General features: G+C 40.2%; 1 protein-coding gene across 1 annotated transcript in view; it reads right to left on the bottom strand.

Annotated features, from left to right (window-relative positions):
- Positions 1-20,277, bottom strand: part of ADGRG4 (adhesion G protein-coupled receptor G4) — a 75,336-nt gene that overhangs the window by 28,395 nt on the left and 26,664 nt on the right. Inside the window, 9 exon segments of the mRNA XM_065900270.1 lie at positions 32-300; positions 2,810-2,931; positions 5,243-5,346; positions 7,532-7,577; positions 14,510-14,526; positions 15,097-15,215; positions 17,192-17,324; positions 18,516-18,679; positions 20,153-20,198. Coding sequence (XP_065756342.1) covers positions 32-300; positions 2,810-2,931; positions 5,243-5,346; positions 7,532-7,577; positions 14,510-14,526; positions 15,097-15,215; positions 17,192-17,324; positions 18,516-18,679; positions 20,153-20,198 — 1,020 coding nt within the window.

Genomic DNA, 20,277 nt, shown 5'->3' with positions numbered 1-20,277 from the left:
AGACATCAAGGACCGTGGCAGGTATACTTACCCCAACCAAACAGACAAAATTTAAGGATATAATTGGGAATGTATATGTTGAAGACTTTGACTAGAGCAAAATACATGTGGACTGCCTCCAGACCCATCCAAGTCAAAGAAACGAGCAGGAAGTAATGAAGTGCCACAGCGGCTGTGATACAAAGGCCCGATTTCTGAAATGATGATGACCGGGAATTGACCAGAAATACCAGGTTTAGCATCAGTAGTGCTGTGCACAGGTTGATCAGGATTTTGGAAGGATGATCTTTTCGAAGTTTGCTAAAGGAAAAGGCACAATGTTAGGTAGGGTCTCTGTTTTTGATTAAGCATCGCCATGTTTTATCTGCATAATAAGTGAAAGAATAAAAGAACTGCCTATTAAAATTAAATTATTCATATTATCTTATATGTACTGAATTTTCGAGTCCCCCACTCTCTTTCCAGGTAGAGTCAAAGTATTCTAAACATGGTGACCTTCACTGACAGGAATTATAATAGCCTCTGTCAGCTAAGCAGTCCCCTTTTTTCTGTTTCTTTTTCTCTTTTGAAGAGAAGGAAGGAAAGAGTTTCCTGGATACTACAGTTCTCCCACCACTCCTTCAGCAGACTCAAGGCTGGATCTACATATGACCAAATAGCAGGATGACTTATGGAAACCATTTCAAGTAGCTACTTGGGTATTTCCAAAGATCCAGATATTTAGCATCATGGAAATACGACCTTAAGTTTCACTAAGTGATCACAGTTGTACTTGTGAAAACTGATCCTGTATTTTCCAAATTAAAAAAAAAATCTTTCCCTTTGATTCTTTTTCATTTCTATTATATGTCTATTGATTTAAATTTTGCAATTTTCATTTTGTGTGTACATGGGTTTTTTAAATTGGGGTAAGTACACAAGTCCTAAGAATGCAACTCACTGAATCTTTACAAATGAATACACCCGTGGAACCCCCACACAGATCAAGAGGTAGAGTATTTTCGGCGTCTCAGAAGGCTCCTTCATTCCTTCTCCCATTCAATACCCTCCACTAGAGGTAACCAATAGTTAACTTCTATCCACATAGGTTTAGTTTTGCCTCTACTTGAAACTTCAAATAAATGGAACCATACAGCATGTTCTCTTCTTTTTCTTGCTTCCTTTGCTCAACTCTCTGTCTATGAGATTTAGATATTACATTATATCATGTAGAAGTATAGTTGAACCTTGGGAGTTAGGGGCACTGACCCTCCGAGCAGTCGAAAATCCGCTTATAACTTGTAGTTGTCCCTCCTCCTTATCCTCGGTTCTGTATCCTCGGATTCAACCAGCCCAGAATCATGCAGTCCCCATAGTATTCACTATTGAAAAAATCTGCATGTAAGCGAACTCTCACAGTTTGTTTGAACAACAAACCCATGTTGTTCAAGGGCCAATGGTAGTTTATTCATTTTTACTGCTGTGAAGCATTCTATTTTATGAATATACTACAAGTTATTCAACTAGTCAACTGTTAATGTACATTGGGGTTGTTTCCAATTTTGGGCCACTATAAGTGAAGCTGCTGTGAATATTCTTGTATATATCTTTCCGTGGACATATACAATCATCTCTCCCTAACAGTGAAATTTCTGGGTCAACAGCTGATGGATATTTATCTTTAGTAAGTACCGCCAAAGAATTTTCCAAAGTGTCTGTGCCATTTGTAGTTTTCCATATCCTTGTTGACCCTTGCTATTTTCAGTATTTTTAATTTTAGCCATTCTGGTGGGGGCATAAAAGTATAATTGTGGTTTTGATTAGCATTTTTCTGATGAGTAATGATTTTGAGAACCTTGTCGTACGCTTGTTAGCCATTTGGGTAGAGGTTAGGACTAGACGTGGATATCTTCTTTTGTGAGGTGCTTGTTCAAGTCTTTTGCCCATTTTTTTTTTTTTTTTTTTGCGGTACACGGGCCTCTCACTGTTGTGGCCTCTCCCGTTGCTCTGGACACGCAGGCTCAGCGGCCATGGCTCACGGGCCCAGCCGCTCCGCGGCATGTGGGATCTTCCCGGACCGGGGCACGAACCCGTGTCCCCTGCATCGGCAGGCGGACTCTCAACCACTGCGCCACCAGGGAAGCCCTCTTTTGCCCATTTTTAACTGTATTGTCTTTCTTTTGCCTTTTGCTCTGTAGTTTTTATATATTCTGCATACAAATCCTTCGTCAGATATATGCATTGTGAATATCTTCTCCCAATCTGTGGTTTGCCTTTTCACTACTTTCATGGTATCTTTTGATGAAAAGAAGTTCTTAATTTTAATGAAGTCTGATTTGTCAACTTTTTCTTTTATGGTTAGTGTTTTTGTATCCTGTTAGAGAAACCTTCTCCTACCTCAACCCTCTTGCTTTTTTATTTATTTACTAATTTATTTATTTGAGTAATTCTGATTCATTAGATTTTTTTAAACATCTTTATTGGAGTATAATTGCTTTACAATGGTGTGTTAGTTTCTGCTTTATAACAAAGTAAATCAGCTATACATATACATATATCCCCATATCTCCTCCCTCTTGCATCTCCCTCCCACCCTCCCTACCCCAGCTCTTGCTTTCTTAAAATTTAATTACAATCTTTTTTCTTTTTCAGAGAAGCCTTGGTTGTTTTGTTTTGTTTTTAACCTGCCCACTTCATAATCTAATGGATCTGGCCTCTCCCTATTGTGATAAGAAACTTTTTGTGAAACTAACATGAAATTAACAAGGTCACAATGCCAATAGCATCCATCAAACCAAATTAAATTTAGAGTAAGACTCTACCAACTTACTGAAAAGCTGTGTATGTCACTATTGCAACTCCCAGGAAAATGGAGGAGACGCCACATCCGATGTATGTTATAAGCACTAATATCCGTTCATTCACTGCATCCACTGCAGACCTGGATAAATCCTAGGGAATGCAATGTGTTGTATTTTATACACTTGCCAGGGCAAGTTTATGGTAAAACACTTCCAGTGCTCACTAACAGGAGGTTCCCAGGATATACAGCATCTCTGTTAAAGCTCTTATAAAACCAGAGTATGTACATGGATATATGATAACACTGTATATTGTTGGTTGAGTATGCCTAGTGCAACTTACTGTGTATAGGGCATGGAGAGCCATCAACAGTACTGGGAGAACATTTAGTCCTTGGTTTTATTGTCATTAACATGTTCCACACTTCAAATATAACCAAACTAATAGATGTGAATTTGGGATACAAAGTGAATTATTATCTGTACTGAGCGTCCCAAAACACTGCACAGAACATCAAAAAATGTTCCTTTCCCTTAGACCTTAAATAATTTTCATAAAATTAAGTGACAAAGTGGACCTTAGAGATCACATAAACCAGTAATTTCTTAACCTGAGGACCATAAAAGACCTGAAATGGTATGCAAAATTATTTGAATGGTATGCATCGTACTGGGAAGACAGTCCATAGCTTTCATCAGATGGTAATGGAGCTTCGTGACTCATAAAAGGTTAAGAAGTGCTGGTCTACTTTGGTAGTTCTCAACTGGACACAATTTTGCCCCTGCCCAGGGACATGTAGCAACGTCTGGAGACATTTTTGGTTGTCACAGCTAGAGAGGGTGCTACTGGCATCTAGTGGGTAGAGACCAGGAATGCTGCTAAACATCCTAGAATGCACAAAACGGCACCCACGACAAAGAATTATTTGTCCCAGAAGAGCAATAGTGCTGAGGTTAAGAAACCCTGGTCTATTCCAATCTTTCACATTTCAGAAGACAAATGTAAGGTCCAAACAAGTGAAATAACCCGACCAAGATCACATAGATAGTTAGTGACAGAGCTGGACTGTGGGCCCTGGTCTTTTGACTCATGCCATAATGTTCTAACCAATTTGCAGGGGAGTAAACAAAATTCTTAAAGTTCAATAATTATCAGTGGAGCACCTCTTATTTGTTGAATAGATATGGTAAAAAGAAAGAAAAATATAAAACAGACTCTCAGCCCTCAAGGAGTTTACCATTAGTAGAAGAAACAACTCATACACAACACATTCAGATACTAGTATATACTATGTACAATAAAGTAATTTAGGAGAACTAACAAAGTACTCAAGGGTGGATAGAGAAGAAGGAAACACATTTGAGAGCCATTCTGAAGGAAAACGCATCAAGTCCTGATGTTAGGGAGGACCATAGGAAACGAAGGAGATAGAAAGGTTAACGATGACTCCGAGGCTCTAAGCCTGGATATGCGAATTGATCAGATAACTCTTGTTTGGTTAAGTACCACGAGCACCAAAACAATATGCACTTCCCTACAGTGCAAATAGACAATATCTATTACAATTTAATATTTTAATTGGAAGCAATTCTACTTCCATCCATTTATTCTACAGAAATGCTTACACCAATATTAGAAGACAAATAAAAATGCGTATTACAGCATTGTTCATAACGGAGAAAAACAGTAACAACTCAAATGTCTACCTATAGGGGATTGGTTAAATTCATTGTGTTAAATCCACACAGTGGAATACTATAAATGTATTTTTAAAAAATTCAGTAGATGGACATGTATTTGCCTGAAAGCTGTCCAATATATATTGTTAGGTGAAAAGCAAGTGGTAAAAACAGTATGAATAATTTGACCCTATTTTTATAAAACAAAAACATATATTAATATACACACAGGAAAAGAACCTGAAGGAATATACATAAAGGTGTTAAAGGTGGTGATCTCTTGGGAGGGGGATTATAGGGACCTTTTCTGGAATGTTTGAATTTTGACAAGCAGGCATTAATTTTATTTTATTTATTTTATTTTTTTTTTATAAGTTATTTTTTATTTATTTATTTTGCGATACGCAGGCCTGTCACCGTTGTGGCCTCTCCCGTTGCGGAGCACAGGCTCCAGACGCGCAGGCTCAGCGGCCATGGCTCACGGGCCCAGCCGCTCCGCGGCACGTGGGATCTTCCCGGACCGGGGCACGAACCCGTGTCCCCTGCATCGGCAGGCGGACTCTCAACCACCGCGCCACCAGGGAAGCCCACAGGCATTAATTTTATAAGGAGAAAAATAAATATTTGTTTCGATTTGCTCTACTTTGAATGAACAAGGTAGGGGGCTGTTTTTCCACTTGCGTGGAACTTTTCCACAACTTAGTTCACACATATATTTCTGGTCTGTAATCTAATAAAAAGTTGTCAAAATTCTATCAAGGAGTGACTGAGAGACAACTCACCATTAAGACTCCAAAATGGGTGAGATGGTCACACTGACAGATTGTGTGATTTAGGTTTGCTTCCTTTACTTTACAGCCTGACGAATTCCGTCCACCTTGCCCCTCTGCAAGCGACAGAAGGGAATTTCAAAGCAATTTTGCTTTTCTCAGAAATGTTTAACTTTTCATTATATGTACCTTTCCGAAGTGTGCTATAATTAGTATCATTTAAGACAGCAGGATAGCCGTGTAATTGAACACTGAAATTAAATTAAGTCTAATAGGCAAAAGTGACTTGCGGGGAACTTCATAAATGGCATAACTTCTTTGGTTCTCACTTTTCCCATTCTTCTACAGATTAGGACAGACTCTAATGATGAACAACAGTTCTACCACCATGCTGGAATGACAGAGTAAAGACTGGTTTTTCAAGGAGCACAAAGGGGAAACAGGTAGGTCTAGAACGTTTTGAAGGGCATGAGCTATGGAATATAGGCTGACACGTGGGCCTCCTTGGTGGGACTGGAATAGACATCTGAAACAGCCAGCTCAACCCAGAATTCAAATGGTCTCAAGTGCTTTGCATTTAAGCCAGATGATGGTCTGGAACTCCTCAGGGCCAATTAAAGCCTCTGGTCTATTTGCCACCTGCCTAGTTTCTCACTCCTAAGCATATTCAGGGTTCTAGAACTAACCCACATACCTCAAGAACCTGTAGAGCTTGTGTACTAGACCAGGTTTAGGGTAAAACCTCCAGAGTAGTACTAGACCAGAGGGGTTATCCTAGGGCAGGCATCTAAGTGTGGTCAAAATTTGTCCATCCAGGATAATGACAATAGATCCCAGAAGTTCTGGATCCATGGACAGAGGAGTAGGGGCCAAAGATGACCTGGGAGGAGCCCAGCAAGAGGCATTATGAACACACAGATCAAGTTACGGAGGCTGTGGGGAACAAAGCCTACCATTTTACGGAAATCTTATCCTGGGCGACTTGGAGGGGACCAGAAAAGGACAGCGCTATCTCTGTTATAGGAAAGCAGTAGTATTCCACACGCCAGGGAGTCGAATGGGAAGAGAATTTCCCCCAGAACTCCGAGGATACTAAAAAAAGGAAAAGTCCCAGGCAGAGCTTCCACAGGTGGAAGGACTGGTCCCAGGGCCACTCCTGGCATTCCAGGGGCCATTGCTTCCGTGTGGAATTCTCTGAGATTTGGCTATATCCCTGGAGATTCCAATGGCAATGACAAGCTTAAGAGGAGCCCATTCAGCAATCCCCTTCCACGACCCCTTCTCTCTTTTAAAAAAAATTTTTATTGGAGTATAGTTGATTTACAACATTGTGTTAGTTTCTGCTGTACAGCAAAGTAAATCAGTTATACATATACATATAACCACTTTTTTTAGATTCTTTGCCCATATAGGTTATTACAAACTATTGAGTAGAGTTCCCTTTGCTATACAGTAGGTCCTTGTTGGTTATCTATTTTATATATAGTGGTGTGTATATGTCAATCCCAGTCTCCCAATTTATTCCTCCCCCCTTTCCCTCCGGGTAACCATGTAAAAAATCCAATTTTTCACATCCGTGACTCTATTTCTGTTTTGTAAATAAGTTCATTTGTACCATTTTTTTTAGAGTCCACATATAAGCGATATTATATGGTATTTGTCTTTCTCTGTCTGACTTACCTCACTCAGTGTGACAACCTCTAGGTCCATCCATGTTGCTGCAAATGGCATTATTTCCACGACCCCTTCTCTTATGGTCCCCAAAGACTCATACCCAGCCAAGCAGGAAGGACCCTTCGAGACCAACTAGAAAGTCTTATCCCCTTGGTGAAAAAATAAAAAGATTGAAGCCCCTAGAGAGTAAATGGACCGCCCAAGGTCACACAGTCAATGTAGAAGAGAAGAAGGAAAAATGTGGCAAGTCTAATGGGAAAGACAGATAAAGAGAGCCAGATCTTCATCCCTTAACTTTCTTCAAACAGCTCAGGACTGCTCTGTACTGGGTCTTGCAACTTTGTTTCTTCCAGCTTGCTGAGTTATGTGATTTTTTTTTTCCTGATCTCCAAAATAAGTTTCTTCTCAAAAAGAAAGTTTTACAAAAACTCCCATGCCCTAATTAGATATGAAACCCATATTTATATCTTGGTCATTCAGAGTCCCCTGTAGGGTCTGATAAGACAGTAACTTCAGTACAACTCGCTCCCATGTAACTGCCAGATAGCAGGGGCAAAGTCTCATTGAGGGTCAGGGGCAAAGTCTCATTGAGAACCAAGGCCAAAGCTTGCTAAGAAAAATACTTACTGTTATTCTCAAGGTCCCAAAAGGCACAGTGAACTTGATCATAATTCTAGAAAAAAGAAAAATCAGAGGCAAATACCTTTCCTTGTGATCGTTACCATACAATGACAACTACACACAAAGTGTTTTCTTCTCAATGTTTTCTCAAACACTAGACACACACACACACACACACACACACACACACAGACGGACCGTTTGTGAGTTGGTTTTAAAACGAACCCCAAGAATCTTGGGGTTTACAAGTGAGAAAATAGTATGTTACTGCTGCATGGTGAACTGGTATGTGTCCTTTAAAGCATTTGGTAACATAAGAATTTGCCACGTCCTCCTGGTGCAAAGTCCAGGAGGGGACTGTAGATGGTCAATGCAGGTCTGATGTGAGGTGGGTGTTTCTTGTGGAACTGTGGAATTTGGGGCTCACAGCTGAGGTCAAGCCTTATGGATACAAAATTGAGCTGCCTATCATTAGGCCTAGTGAACATTCCTGAAACACTCTTGCAATCTCCAAGGAAATGGAGGGCAATGAGAAATTGGTTATGGGGGATGCTTGGAGAGCTGTGGCCCCAGCCAAAATGAAGAGATCTTACCCATGAAACATGCTTCATTTCGTACCTATTTCTGTTTAAGTTCCCTCTCCCACTCTTCCTTCTTCCCTTCTAGAATTAAGGTCTATGAAAACTATGCTGTACCATATGGTCTTTAGATTGGCAATGAAGGAAGCTAGTAAGACTCCATACTGGACATACATTAGCATCAAAGAATGGAATAGTAATTCATTCTTATACCATGGCTAAATTTGATCGTTTATTAATATATTCTTTATGTTATGCCATATGACTATGGTTTTAATCCTTTGGTGATAATTAATACATATTTTAATGCTCTTCATGGAAAATCAAAGGATAAAAATGTTCCATTATTTTGAATTAAGTGATTTGCCTCCCTCAAAAATAAACGGAATTAAATATCATTTAGAGTGATGGGACAACCAAAAGATCCACCTGCCCCCCAGTGACTCCCCTGCCAATCTGCCATTGTTCTAGAAACCCACTATATTATTTATCCCTTTAGGCTAAGGCATTATTTCTAGAAGGCCCCAATTACAATACACCTCTGCTACCTGGAATGGGACAATTTTCATTAAGTCTTGGAATCACATCTGTTAAGTAGCCAATGTTTTTTTTTAAATATTTATTTGTCTGTGCAGGGTCTTATTTGTGGCACACGACAACCCTCCCAACTTAGTCTAAGAGATGTAGTTTTCTGTAGTGAAAAGGCCAAAGTTGGAGAAACACACTGTGACCCAGGATTGAATTAACCTGCTCTCTGGCTTTATTTCCTTGACTTACAAAATGGCGGCTGTTCAGGGAAAGGAAGTAAACCATTGCTCACTCTTCCACCTTCTGGCTCTAGGCTCCAGTTGTACCTATTTCACTTCGGAACCTTTACAGAAGCAGTGTCCTCTGCCGGAAACACTCCTCCCTCCTTTCCTCACCCTTTTTCATCTTCTAGCTGGTACTCAACCTCGGGTCTCAGCTGATGCCTCTCCTACAGCTGGCCTTTCCTGAGCTCCCACACAGGGGTAGGTGCCATCCCCGTGCTTCCAGAGCCCCTGTGCCGTATTGTACTTGCCTCGTGCTTTGTCCCTCTCCCCGAGGACTGCCCGCTAGTGGAGGGGTGGAAGGGGAGGCACGTGTTTTCCAGGAGTGGTGTCTTATCAACGATACTTAAGGTAGTATGTTGTAATGACAGTTAAGATTTTGATTAAAAGATGTTAGAAGAAGCAGTGTGAAAGCAGGGCTGTGAGACTCAGAACTTGGGGGTGGGGATGGGATGTAGTTAAACGGTGGCATCTCTTGTAAGTGCTTACTCCCCCAAAACAGTGGCCCAGGTCCCAGCCTCAGGTCACCCCCTTCCATGTGAGAACCTCCCCCCACCATCCAGCACCACACAAGACACATAGTAGGAATTTAATAAATATTTCCTAACTGAATAAATAACTGGGTGAATAAATGAATAAACTGTGTCACCTCCAGCAGGTCCCTTCCTCTCTGGGTCTCAATATCCTCATTGGTAAAATGAGGAGATGGGACACGATGAATTATAAGGACCCTTCCGGTTCTGAAATTGATGGTAGGCTACTTCTAATCCTCCTTCGTCTAGCACTATGACGTCTGAAGGCTAATTTTGGCAAAGATCTTAAATCTCTTTCAGTGGAAGGTGTTAGTGAATAAAAATGACTTATTAGGTGTGAAATCTATGCAAAACAGGTTTATCTTTTATTCTACAAAACAAGCACAGCTCTCTGAAGAAAGGAGAGAAACTAAGACTAAAATAATGGCATCTGAGATGATACAGAGAAATTACAAGCTCACCAAAAGGGTCTGAGTGCTATGAACCACATTCTTAATTTTTATTAAAATTATTTGTTCATTAACTGGCCTGTCCTGGGTCCAACCTATTATTTCCATTAAAAAAAAAGTCTAATAAATATATAGCTACTGAAAACCTGTTGGGTACCTAGCCTTGTGCTAGGTGCCATGAAAATAAAACATGCCTGAGCCATGATGTATGCCACAACCTCCTTGGGAATACCAGTCTAGAAGCTATGCAGGGGTGTAAAACAAGAATACAAGCAGCGGGGTGAGGACGAGAGCAGGGACTCATGAACTCCAGGCAAACTTCCTGGGTGGAATTTGAGCTAAGCCCACAGGAACAAATAGAATTTAGATAGAGGGGGAGCAGTTACAGAACTCCAGGAAAACTGAGCATCATACAGACATAGCTAGAGATAATGTGTTATATTTGAGTTGGTATGTGGTATGTTTAAGCTGGCTCAGTACAACCTCCCCAAAAATAACTCTGTGAAAATTTGACCATTAGAAATTCATTTCTTTGGATAGCATCCTTAGAAAATGCAAACACACCCAGGCATTAACGTATGAACCTCTTAAATACTTGAACTTTGGAGTCAGACATCCTGGGTTTAATTCCTAGCTATGCCACTTCCTAGCTGTGTGACCTTGGGCAAAACTACTTAACTTCTTTGTCTTAGTCTGTTAGGGCTGCTATAACAAAGTCCAGATTAAGTGGCTTATAAACAACAGAAATTTATTTCTCAAAGTTCTGGAGGCTGAAAGTCCAAGATCGAGATGCCTACATGGTTGGGTTCTAGTGAAGGCTTGCTTTCTGGTTGATAGATGGCACCTTCTTGCTGTGTCCTCACATGGTGGAAAGGGTGAGGGTGCTCTCTGGGGCCTCTTTTATAAGGGCATGATTCCCATTCATGAGGGCCCCAGCCTCATGATCTAATCACTGCCCAAACGACCCACTTGCTAATACCATCACCTTGGGGGTTAGGATTTCAACACAAGAATTTTGAGGGGACACAAACATTCAGATCACAGCACTCTTTGAGTCTTGGTTTCTTGTGAGAAGTAGATGAGATATTAAGTGTAAATAACAACAATTAATAGTGATCATCAACAACGTCATGCAGGGGCTTCCCTGTTGGCGCAGTGGTTAAGAATCCGCCTGCCGAGTCTGTCATACAGAGTGAAGTAAGTCAGAAAGAGAAAAACAAATACCGATGAATTTGGTAAAGTAGCAGGATACAAAATTAATGCACAGAAATCTCTGGCATTCCTATACACTAATGATGAAAAATCTGAAAGTGAAATCAAGAAAACACTCCCATTTACCATTGCAACAAAAAGAATAAAATATCTAGGAATAAACCTACCTAAGGAGACAAAAGACCTGTATGCAGAAAATTATAAGACACTGATGAAAGAAATTAAAGATGATACAAATAGATGGAGAGATATACCACGTTCTTGGATTGGAAGAATCAACATTGTGAAAATGACTCTACTACCCAAAGCAATCTACAGATTCAAGCAATCCCTATCAAACTACCAATGGCATTTTTCACAGAACTAGAACAAAAAATTTCACAATTTGTATGGAAACACAAAAGACCCCGAATAGCCAAAGCAATGTTGAGAACGAAAAACGGAGCTGGAGGAATCAGGCTTCCTGACTTCAGACTATACTACAAAGCTACAGTAATCAAGACAGTATGGTACTGGCACAAAAACAGAAAGATAGATCAATGGAACAGGATAGAAAGCCCAGAGATAAACCCATGCACATATGGTCACCTTATCTTTGATAAAGGTGGCAGGAATGTACAGTGGAGAAAGGACAGCCTCTTCAATAAGTGGTGCTGGGAAAACTGGACAGGTACATGTAAAAGTATGAGATTAGATCACTCCCTAACACCATACACAAAAATAAGCTCAAAATGGATTAAAGACCTAAATGTAAGGCCAGAAACTATCAAACTCTTAGAGGAAAACATAGGCGGGACACTCTATGACATAAATCACAGCAAGATTCTTTTTGACCCACCTCCTAGAGAAATGGAAATAAAAATAAACAAATGGGACCTAATGAAACTTGAAAGCTTTTGCACAGCAAAGGAAACCATAAACAAGAGCAAAAGATAATCCTCAGAATGGGAGAAAATATTTGCAAATGAAGCAACTGACAAAGGATTAATCTCCAAAATTTATAAGCAGCTCATACAGCTCAATAACAAAAAAACAAACAACCCAATCCAAAAATGGGCAGAAGACCTAAATAGACATTTCTCCAAAGAAGATATACAGCTTGTCAACAGACACATGAAAGAATGCTCAACATCATTAATCATTAGAGAAATGCAAATCAAAACTACAATGAGATATCATCTCACACCAGTCAGAATGGCCAACATCAAAAAATCTACAAACAATACATGCTAGAGAGGGTGTGGAGAAAAGGGAACACTCTTGCACTGCTGGTGGGAATGTGAATTGGTACAGCCACTATGGAGAACAGTATGGAGGTTCCTTAAAAAACTACAAATAGAACTACCATATGACCCAGCAATTTCACTACTGGGCATATACCCTGAGAAAACCATAATTCAAAAAGAGTCATGTACCAAAATGCTCATTGCAGCTCTATTTACAATAGCCCGGAGATGGAAACAACCTAAGTGTCCATCATCGGATGAATGGATAAAGAAGATGTGGCACATATATACAATGGAATATTACTCAGCCATAAAAAGAAATGAAATTGAGCTATTTGTAATGAGGTGGATGGACCTAGAGTCTGTCATACAGAGTGAAGTAAGTCAGAAAGAGAAAGGCAAATACCTTATGCTAACACATATATATGGAATTTAAGAAAAAAAAATGTCATGAAGAACCTGGGGTAAGACGGGAATAAAGACACAGACCTACTAAAGAACGGACTTGAGGATATGGGGAGCAGAAAGGGTAAGCTGTGACAAAGCGAGAGAGAGGCATGGACATATATACACTACCAAACGTAAGGTAAGTAGCTAGTGGGAAGCAGCCGCATAGCACAGGGAGATCTGCTCGGTGCTTTGTGACCACCTGGAGGGGTGGGATAGGGAGGGTGGGAGGGAGGGAGATGCAAGAGGGAAGAGATATGGGAACATATGTATATGTATAACTGATTCACTTTGTTACGAAGCAGAAACTAACACACCATTGTAAAGCAATTATACTCCAATAAAGATGTAAAAAAAAATTGTCAAGAAGGTAGATCTCACATAAAGTGTAGTTACTACAATAAAATAAAATTAAAAGAAGGAAGAAAGTAGATTGGAGGTTTCCAGGGGTTGGGGGGAGGAGAGAATGGAGAGTGACTGCTAACATGTATGGGGTTTCTTTTAGGAGTAATTAAAATGTCCTAGAATTAGTGGTGATGGTTGCAAAATCTAGCAAATAGACTAAAAAACACTGAATTGTACACATTACATGGCTGAATTTTATGATGTCAGTACCTCCATAAAAAATTTTAACTACATTGAGATTAACTTATACTTATCAAATCAAGATCCTAAAATCTGATAGCATGCTGTGTTGATTTGAAGATGTTCTGAAACAGGCACTTTCACACTTTGCAAGTGGGAGTTTAAGTTGGTGCAATTATTACAGAGAGCATTTTGACACCATCAAAAGTATGATTTATTTGAAAAGACACATGCACCCCAGTGTTCATAGCAGCACTACTTACAATAACCAAGACATGGAAGCAACCTCAAAGTCCATTAACAGACAAATGGATAAAGAAGATATAGTATATATATATATAATATATATATATATAATATATATGTAAACGGAATATTACTCAGCCATAAAAAAGAATGAAATATGCCATTTGCAGAAACATGGATGGACCTAGAGATTGTCATACTAAGTGAAGTAAGTCAGACAGAGAAAGACACATACCATATGATATCACGAATATGTGGAATCTAAAATATGACACAAAAGAACTTACAAAACAGACTCAGACTTAGAAAACAAACTTATGGTTACCAAAGGGGAAGGGGGAGAAGGGATAAATTAGGAGTCTGGGATTAACAGATACAAACTACTGTATATAAAATATATAAAAATAAAAAAAAATTAAAAAAAATAAAATAAAATATATAAACAACAAGGTCCTTCTGTATAGCGCAGGGAACTCTACTCAATATCTTTTAATAACGTATAATGGAAAAGAATCTGAAAAAGAATATATATATTTACACATGTATAACTGAATCACTTTGCTGTACATCGTAAATTAACTATGCTTCAATTTAAAAAATACTAAAAGAAAAAAAAGGAAAACCATTAAAAAATTAAAAAATAAAATAAAAATACTAAAAGAAATAAGACAAATAAGAAATAAAAGAAATGATAATGTAAAGTCCAGCTTTATCAATTCAAAAATGTTTTGGCATAGCAAATAAAGATAATTTATCTTAAAGAAAAGTATGACTGACCCAGCAATTCTACTTTTAGGAATTTATGCTTCAAGAATACCATACTTGCACAAAATGACACATGCATGATATCCATTACAGCAGTATTTTCAAAGTAAAGTGTAATTATCAAGTTAAATTACCATCCGCAGGCAACAGGCTAAAGAAATCAATTGTAGCATATTCATGCAGTTAATACAACTCAGTGAAAAAAAGAATGTGTATTATATTATCATATACTAGTATGATAATATCTGCAATATAATGTTAAGAGGAAAAAGCAAGGTGCAGAACAGCATGTATAGCACGCTCCACTTCGCATACAAAAAGGGAAGAAGAATACACACACACACACACACACACACACATTTCCTTATAGATGCATAGATATCTCCTTGGATACTAACTGAATGGCTGCATACATTTCTTTATTTTTTCAGTATTGAACTATATGAAGTATTATCTATTAAAACCTTTAAAAAATTAAAATAAAACAAAAATAATTAGCCAACAATTATAGAATAAAAAACAGTATAAAACAAAAAACACTGACAGTTCTGACTTCTCATGCTCCACTCCCACCTCCACCAATGTAACTACCTCGTTTCTGAAATTGGATTGTTGTCAGGTAGGTATTCCTACGGGTGGTTTGCCTGTACTCTCTCTGGTCTCGGGTCAAGTAGGCAAACTGAGTTCCATTATTTCTCTAACGTGTACAGAACAGTCTTACCGTCACTTATTGTAATATTAGCAAGATCCACAATCTTATTAGGAAGCGCTTGAAGCAATTTGCATTGTCTAAACTTTGGTTTTTCCCAGTGAGATTTGCCAGTGTTGATACTGATTGAGCTGAAAAGGAGAGGAGAGATAACAAAAAGCTTCATGGTTGGAAGATGAGGCCAGAATACTTTGAAAGCGAATGGTGAAGGAACACGGTGTGCCCTTGGCATGCCTCCCCTTTGCCCATTCCCAGCCTCCTGGCTGAGATAGCAAAGGTGGTAGCCCAGTGTTTGTACAGTGAAGAAAACTTTGCTCTTGAGGAGCAAGTGAATCTAGGGTCCCCATGCAGGAGGTATAAACAGGCAAGAGAGGCTGAGATGGAGCAGGGCCACATCCATCGGACCGAGAATCAAGGCAGAGATTTTTGCCCCTCTGGACATGACTCCTACCCTCACTTTTGCCCCTTACCCTCATTTTAAGAGGGAATTCCTGTTAGAATTGTGTTCTCTATTTCAGCATATTAATTTACTCAAGGCAGTTAGTATAGCACCCTCTGTGACTCAATTGGCCTTCATCATCCACCCTCCACAATGCCCCATCCAATTCAAGCCAGTTCATTTCAAATCAGCTAACACATTTATTGGGAACCTTCTGTGTTCTAGGACTGGTAGTAGGTACTACAGACAAACAGGGCAAGGTCTCGTCCCTTGAGGAGCTTGTAACTTGGTGCTTTGAGACTGTAAATGTAACTACATTTATTAGGCAAGATATGAGATGGAAAAAGTGTAGAAACAAAACAGAATCTGTTGAGCCATCAATCAAGGAGAACTTATTTGCAACTTTTGAGCTGAGCTGGACGCTAAAAGGACAGAGATGGGGCTTCCCTGGTGGCGCAGTGGTTGAGAGTCCGCCTGCCGATGCAGGGGACATGGGTTCGTGCCCTGGTCTGGGAAGATCCCACATGCCGCGGACTGGCTAGGTCCGTGAGCCATGGCCGCTGAGGCTGCGCGTCCGGAGCCTGTGCTCCGCAACGAGAGAGGCCACAACAGTGAGAGGCCCGCGTACCGCAAAAAAAAAAAAAAAAAAAAAGGACAGAGATGGAGAAAGTGTCCCCCACTCCTGCAACCAAGCAGAGCAAATAGCACAAGCAGAGAAAGAGATGCAAGTCCAGAGTGGCAATGGCCCTTGTTGGCTGGAGTGCATGTTAGGGAAAGGAGCCTGCAGGTCTATGAGTACTTTAGGGGTTTGGACTTAATTCTTGAAGCAATATGGAACTGGCGTGGGAGATTGGAACGATGCCAGCCAGACTTTAGGAAAATCACGCTGGTGGAGTGTAGCTGGGGGGGTAGTGGGCTGTTAGAAGGCAAGGAGACTACTTTAATCGTAGGCACCCAGGGAGTGGCAGTGGGGTAGGAGAAGAAAGGGTAGATGTGAGCTCTGATTATGACCACAAAAGCTGCATGACTTGCTAAGTGATTAGATGCAGGCAGGAAGAGGTAGGACCCAGTCCAAGATGTCACCCTCCAAAAGAGAATTTTTAAACTTTTGTCAAAACCTGCTGCCCCCCTGGCCTGCCCACTTAAGTTAATGGCATAAATCAGTAGCAGAGAGTAGGAAAAGAGGGGCTGATGATTTTAAAAAGGAAAATGTTAAAGTCAACAATAGAAGAGTGATTTAGTAAATTATTATGGCCCATCAATGAGGTAGCGTCTGAGGCAGGTTTTTGAAAGTCATTAAGAAGATGAATGTAAAGCATGGAAAACGTTTGATAAACCATTGAGTGAAAGGGTGAATGACATTAGTGCCATAAGGACGGTGAATACCACTACATAAAATTTAAAGGGCATACGGTGAAAGGCCAAATGGAAAAATACGACAACTTAAAAAAGCTGTGTTCAGGTCGTGGGATTATGGGTGCTTTTTTTTTCTCTTCTGTTTTGAAATTTTTTCTGGAATGTTATTGTATGGCATGTGTATGCTTAAGTAGGTCCACAAGGTAAAAGAAAGAAAGGGAGGGAGCATGATCAAATGACATGGAAACATGCTCCCAATTAAGCAGACCTTTATGTATCTGAACTCTCAATTAGAACTCGGCTGGTACATACCAGATTCTAGTAGCGTTTCCATCCTGATTTTTTATGCATCTAGTTTGGGCTGTCTCGGTAGGGTGGGTTAAGAGCCACTTATATGTCCCTTTGTATTTAGAGGCCGTTTCTTCAGCTTTGCACTTTCTGGGCTCTACAGAGAAAATGTATGCACATTTGAAAGGGCAAAAGGCACTTAAAAGTTTCATGAACATCCATTATCACCCAACATTATTACCCTGCACGTAAACATCAGCTAATAAAAGGGGAAAGTTTTCTACCAGGCAATTTAAACCAGGCTGAAAATAACATTAAATGGAATCTTTTTTTTTTTTTTAAATAAGGCTCCCAGTACGATCTCACATTTGGTCCTTTGCCTTAAAACTACCACTTGATGGGCCGGTTTTTCTGCTTTGGCTCTATTAAAATGGTACATAGGCATTGAAAAAAATCAAGCCACGCAAAGGGATGTAGAGTAAAAAATCAAATCAGTCCCCACCTGTCGATTGCCTTCCTTTTGAGTGGCAGTTGTTAATAGTTTGAGGTGCAGTGACAGGAGGCTAAAGGCTGGCTTCTTTTTCTGGTGGCGCCTCCCTTCTTAATGGGCTCTGGGGCGGATTTGGTTTTAGAAAACTCAGTGTGTTTGTCATTGGTAGTACAGACCAGGGTGCTCTGTTCTCTTGTTGATGCTGACGGCAAGGTTTTGCTGCCAAGTGTTGTCACATTAAGGGAGACATGTCCTGAGCTAAGTTTATGTGGTAAGGTCCCAGGGTTTTTTTTTTTTTTTGCGGGGGGAGGTAGTTGTTTTGGCCACGCCACGCGGTTTGCAGGATCTTAGTTCCCCGACCAGAGGTCGAACCTGGGCCCACGTCAGTGAGAGCATGGAGTCCTAACCACTGGGCCACCAGGGAATTCCCAAGGTCCCAGTTTTTACTGACCACCCACGAGGTTTATGACCCTGATTCCAGAAATCAGGGTGGCCGGAGAAGCGGGCCAGCCAGCCTTGCCCAACCATCCCAGTTTTCTCTCTGAGTGAGGATGTAAGACGCCTTCCTCTCCCTCTCTGGTGTATTTAAGCAAGAGAAACAGTCCGCCCACTCCATTGATGAACTGGTCGCTGCTAATATCCAGAGCGGATCGATGGTCTCTGGTAACCCCTCTGGCACTCGTTTTTATAAGCTCTTCCAGGTAGAAAGGTTGCCAGGGCAAGACGAGCACTGAGGATGTGGAAAGGAAACTGAAGACAGTTTCTCTCCCCCTCTGAAGGCAGAATCTCTTACTATGTATGCATTTGGAGCTTTATAACAAAGAGTGAATTTATATGGAAATACCCAATGGAAATTACCTAGTTTTTTCACTGCAACGTGTTCAGACTTTGCTAATAACATCAACTGATCTGATGTGAAGTTTCCATGAGTGAGGTTGCCATGTATTTTACTTTTGATGCTGCTGATCAATTTGGTGGGCACTAAAGAAGAGTTGGCCTTTATGATGACCTGACAAGCACAGCTAAAAAGAAGAGCAAAAAAAAAGATGTTGGAGTTATGGCCACAGAGTGCAACTTGGCCTGCGTTGCAGATGACTTAATTAGTAGTCCATAAATATCAAGCATTTTACAGCTATTAAGTGGCAAATCTCAAGAAATGATGGAAGACAGCATATTGAAGTCATCTGATAAATTTTCTCGTATCCAAAACAAACAACTCAAAACCCATTTTCAAAAGAACAGTCAGCAACATTTGCATTATGTTGAAATTGACTAGCCGTGCGATTTCTAGGAGTCTGTGATAATTAATAGGGAAGATGGAGTACTCAGGATTTATTACTTCAGAGGAAACCTTTTACCCTTTTACATGCTCAATTAGTCTGTAAAGCTGTGTTCTGCAGAAGGCCTATTTCTATAATAGAATAATAACGATAATAACAGTAGCCAACATTTGTAGAGCTCTTGTTCTACATGTTTTTAATTCATGTTATCTTCACAAGAACTTTATGAGGTAGTGCTATTATTATCCCCATTCTACAGATGAAGGAACTGAGCCTTAGCCAAGGTCACAAAGACCTAATATTTCATTTCGGAATATTCTGTCTACTAAAAGATATGTTATGAAAGAATAGGGCTGTCCTTAACCTCGATCTCTATAGCGAGGTCCTCAAACATTCTAAATTCCTCTACTCCTCCATTACTGAGCACATTTCAGATTCACAAACTTACCTATGCCTTTTCTCCATTTCCATTTGTAGATACATCTTTTGGAAGAACACATTTCCTATATTTCCTATCAGCTCTTGAAAATCAGATGCGCCTGTGTTTACCTAAAATTTCTCTCTATGTCCAATCGAAGCCATGCCCCACCCCCCGCGACTGATCCATATTTGGTGAAGTCCCTGTTCATCCTACCCATTCCCCTGGTAGACTATCTTCTCAGCTTTCATCTTCTCAGTCTGAAGAGGACTCTTCTTTTTTAACCCTCTCCTCTTGCTGCAAGAGTAGAACAGACCCTCTACCCTTAGCACCCTGAACATTTTAATGACCTTTCCACGAGCCTCCTATGGCTATATGTCCTTCTTGGGCTGCATCGAGCAGACCAGCAATAGACAGTGTTCCGGGAGGAGCCAGACCACGAGTCTGAACAGGACCGAGCCTGCTTTCCATGTTGTTTTTCAATTTCCCTGCTCAGTATTTCCTGGACTTTTTTGATAACAATAAATGCTTTATTGCCCTACCCCCAAATTATGACCACTTTGGACCCCATTTTCTCTTCACTACAAAGAGGCAGCAGGCAGGCTGTTAGGCTGTGCCGTGACCAACCAAAACAACTTATTTCGTGAAGGCAAGAGCCCATTTACAGCATCTGTAAAATAACCACCAGGTACTTTGATCTCCTTCTGACAACTCTGACCAACAGGCTACACATACAGAATTAAATGGAAGGAAAATCAGAACTAAATGTACCAGCTATGAATAAACTCAGCTCCTACCTGTATGGTACACGGGAAATTGTAGCCATTCCTTGCCCTTCTCTCTGTTTCAAATAACGCAAAAGAAAAGTACGTAGTCACTGAAATCTTTAAACAAACGTCACAATTGACTAGGGGGCTTATCG

The sequence above is a fragment of the Phocoena phocoena genome, chromosome X (assembly GCF_963924675.1).
Source record: "Phocoena phocoena chromosome X, mPhoPho1.1, whole genome shotgun sequence".
In the NCBI taxonomy this organism is placed as follows: domain Eukaryota; kingdom Metazoa; phylum Chordata; class Mammalia; order Artiodactyla; family Phocoenidae; genus Phocoena; species Phocoena phocoena.
The sequence above is the reverse complement of the archived record's forward strand: the minus strand, read 5'-3'. Positions and strand labels throughout refer to the sequence as shown.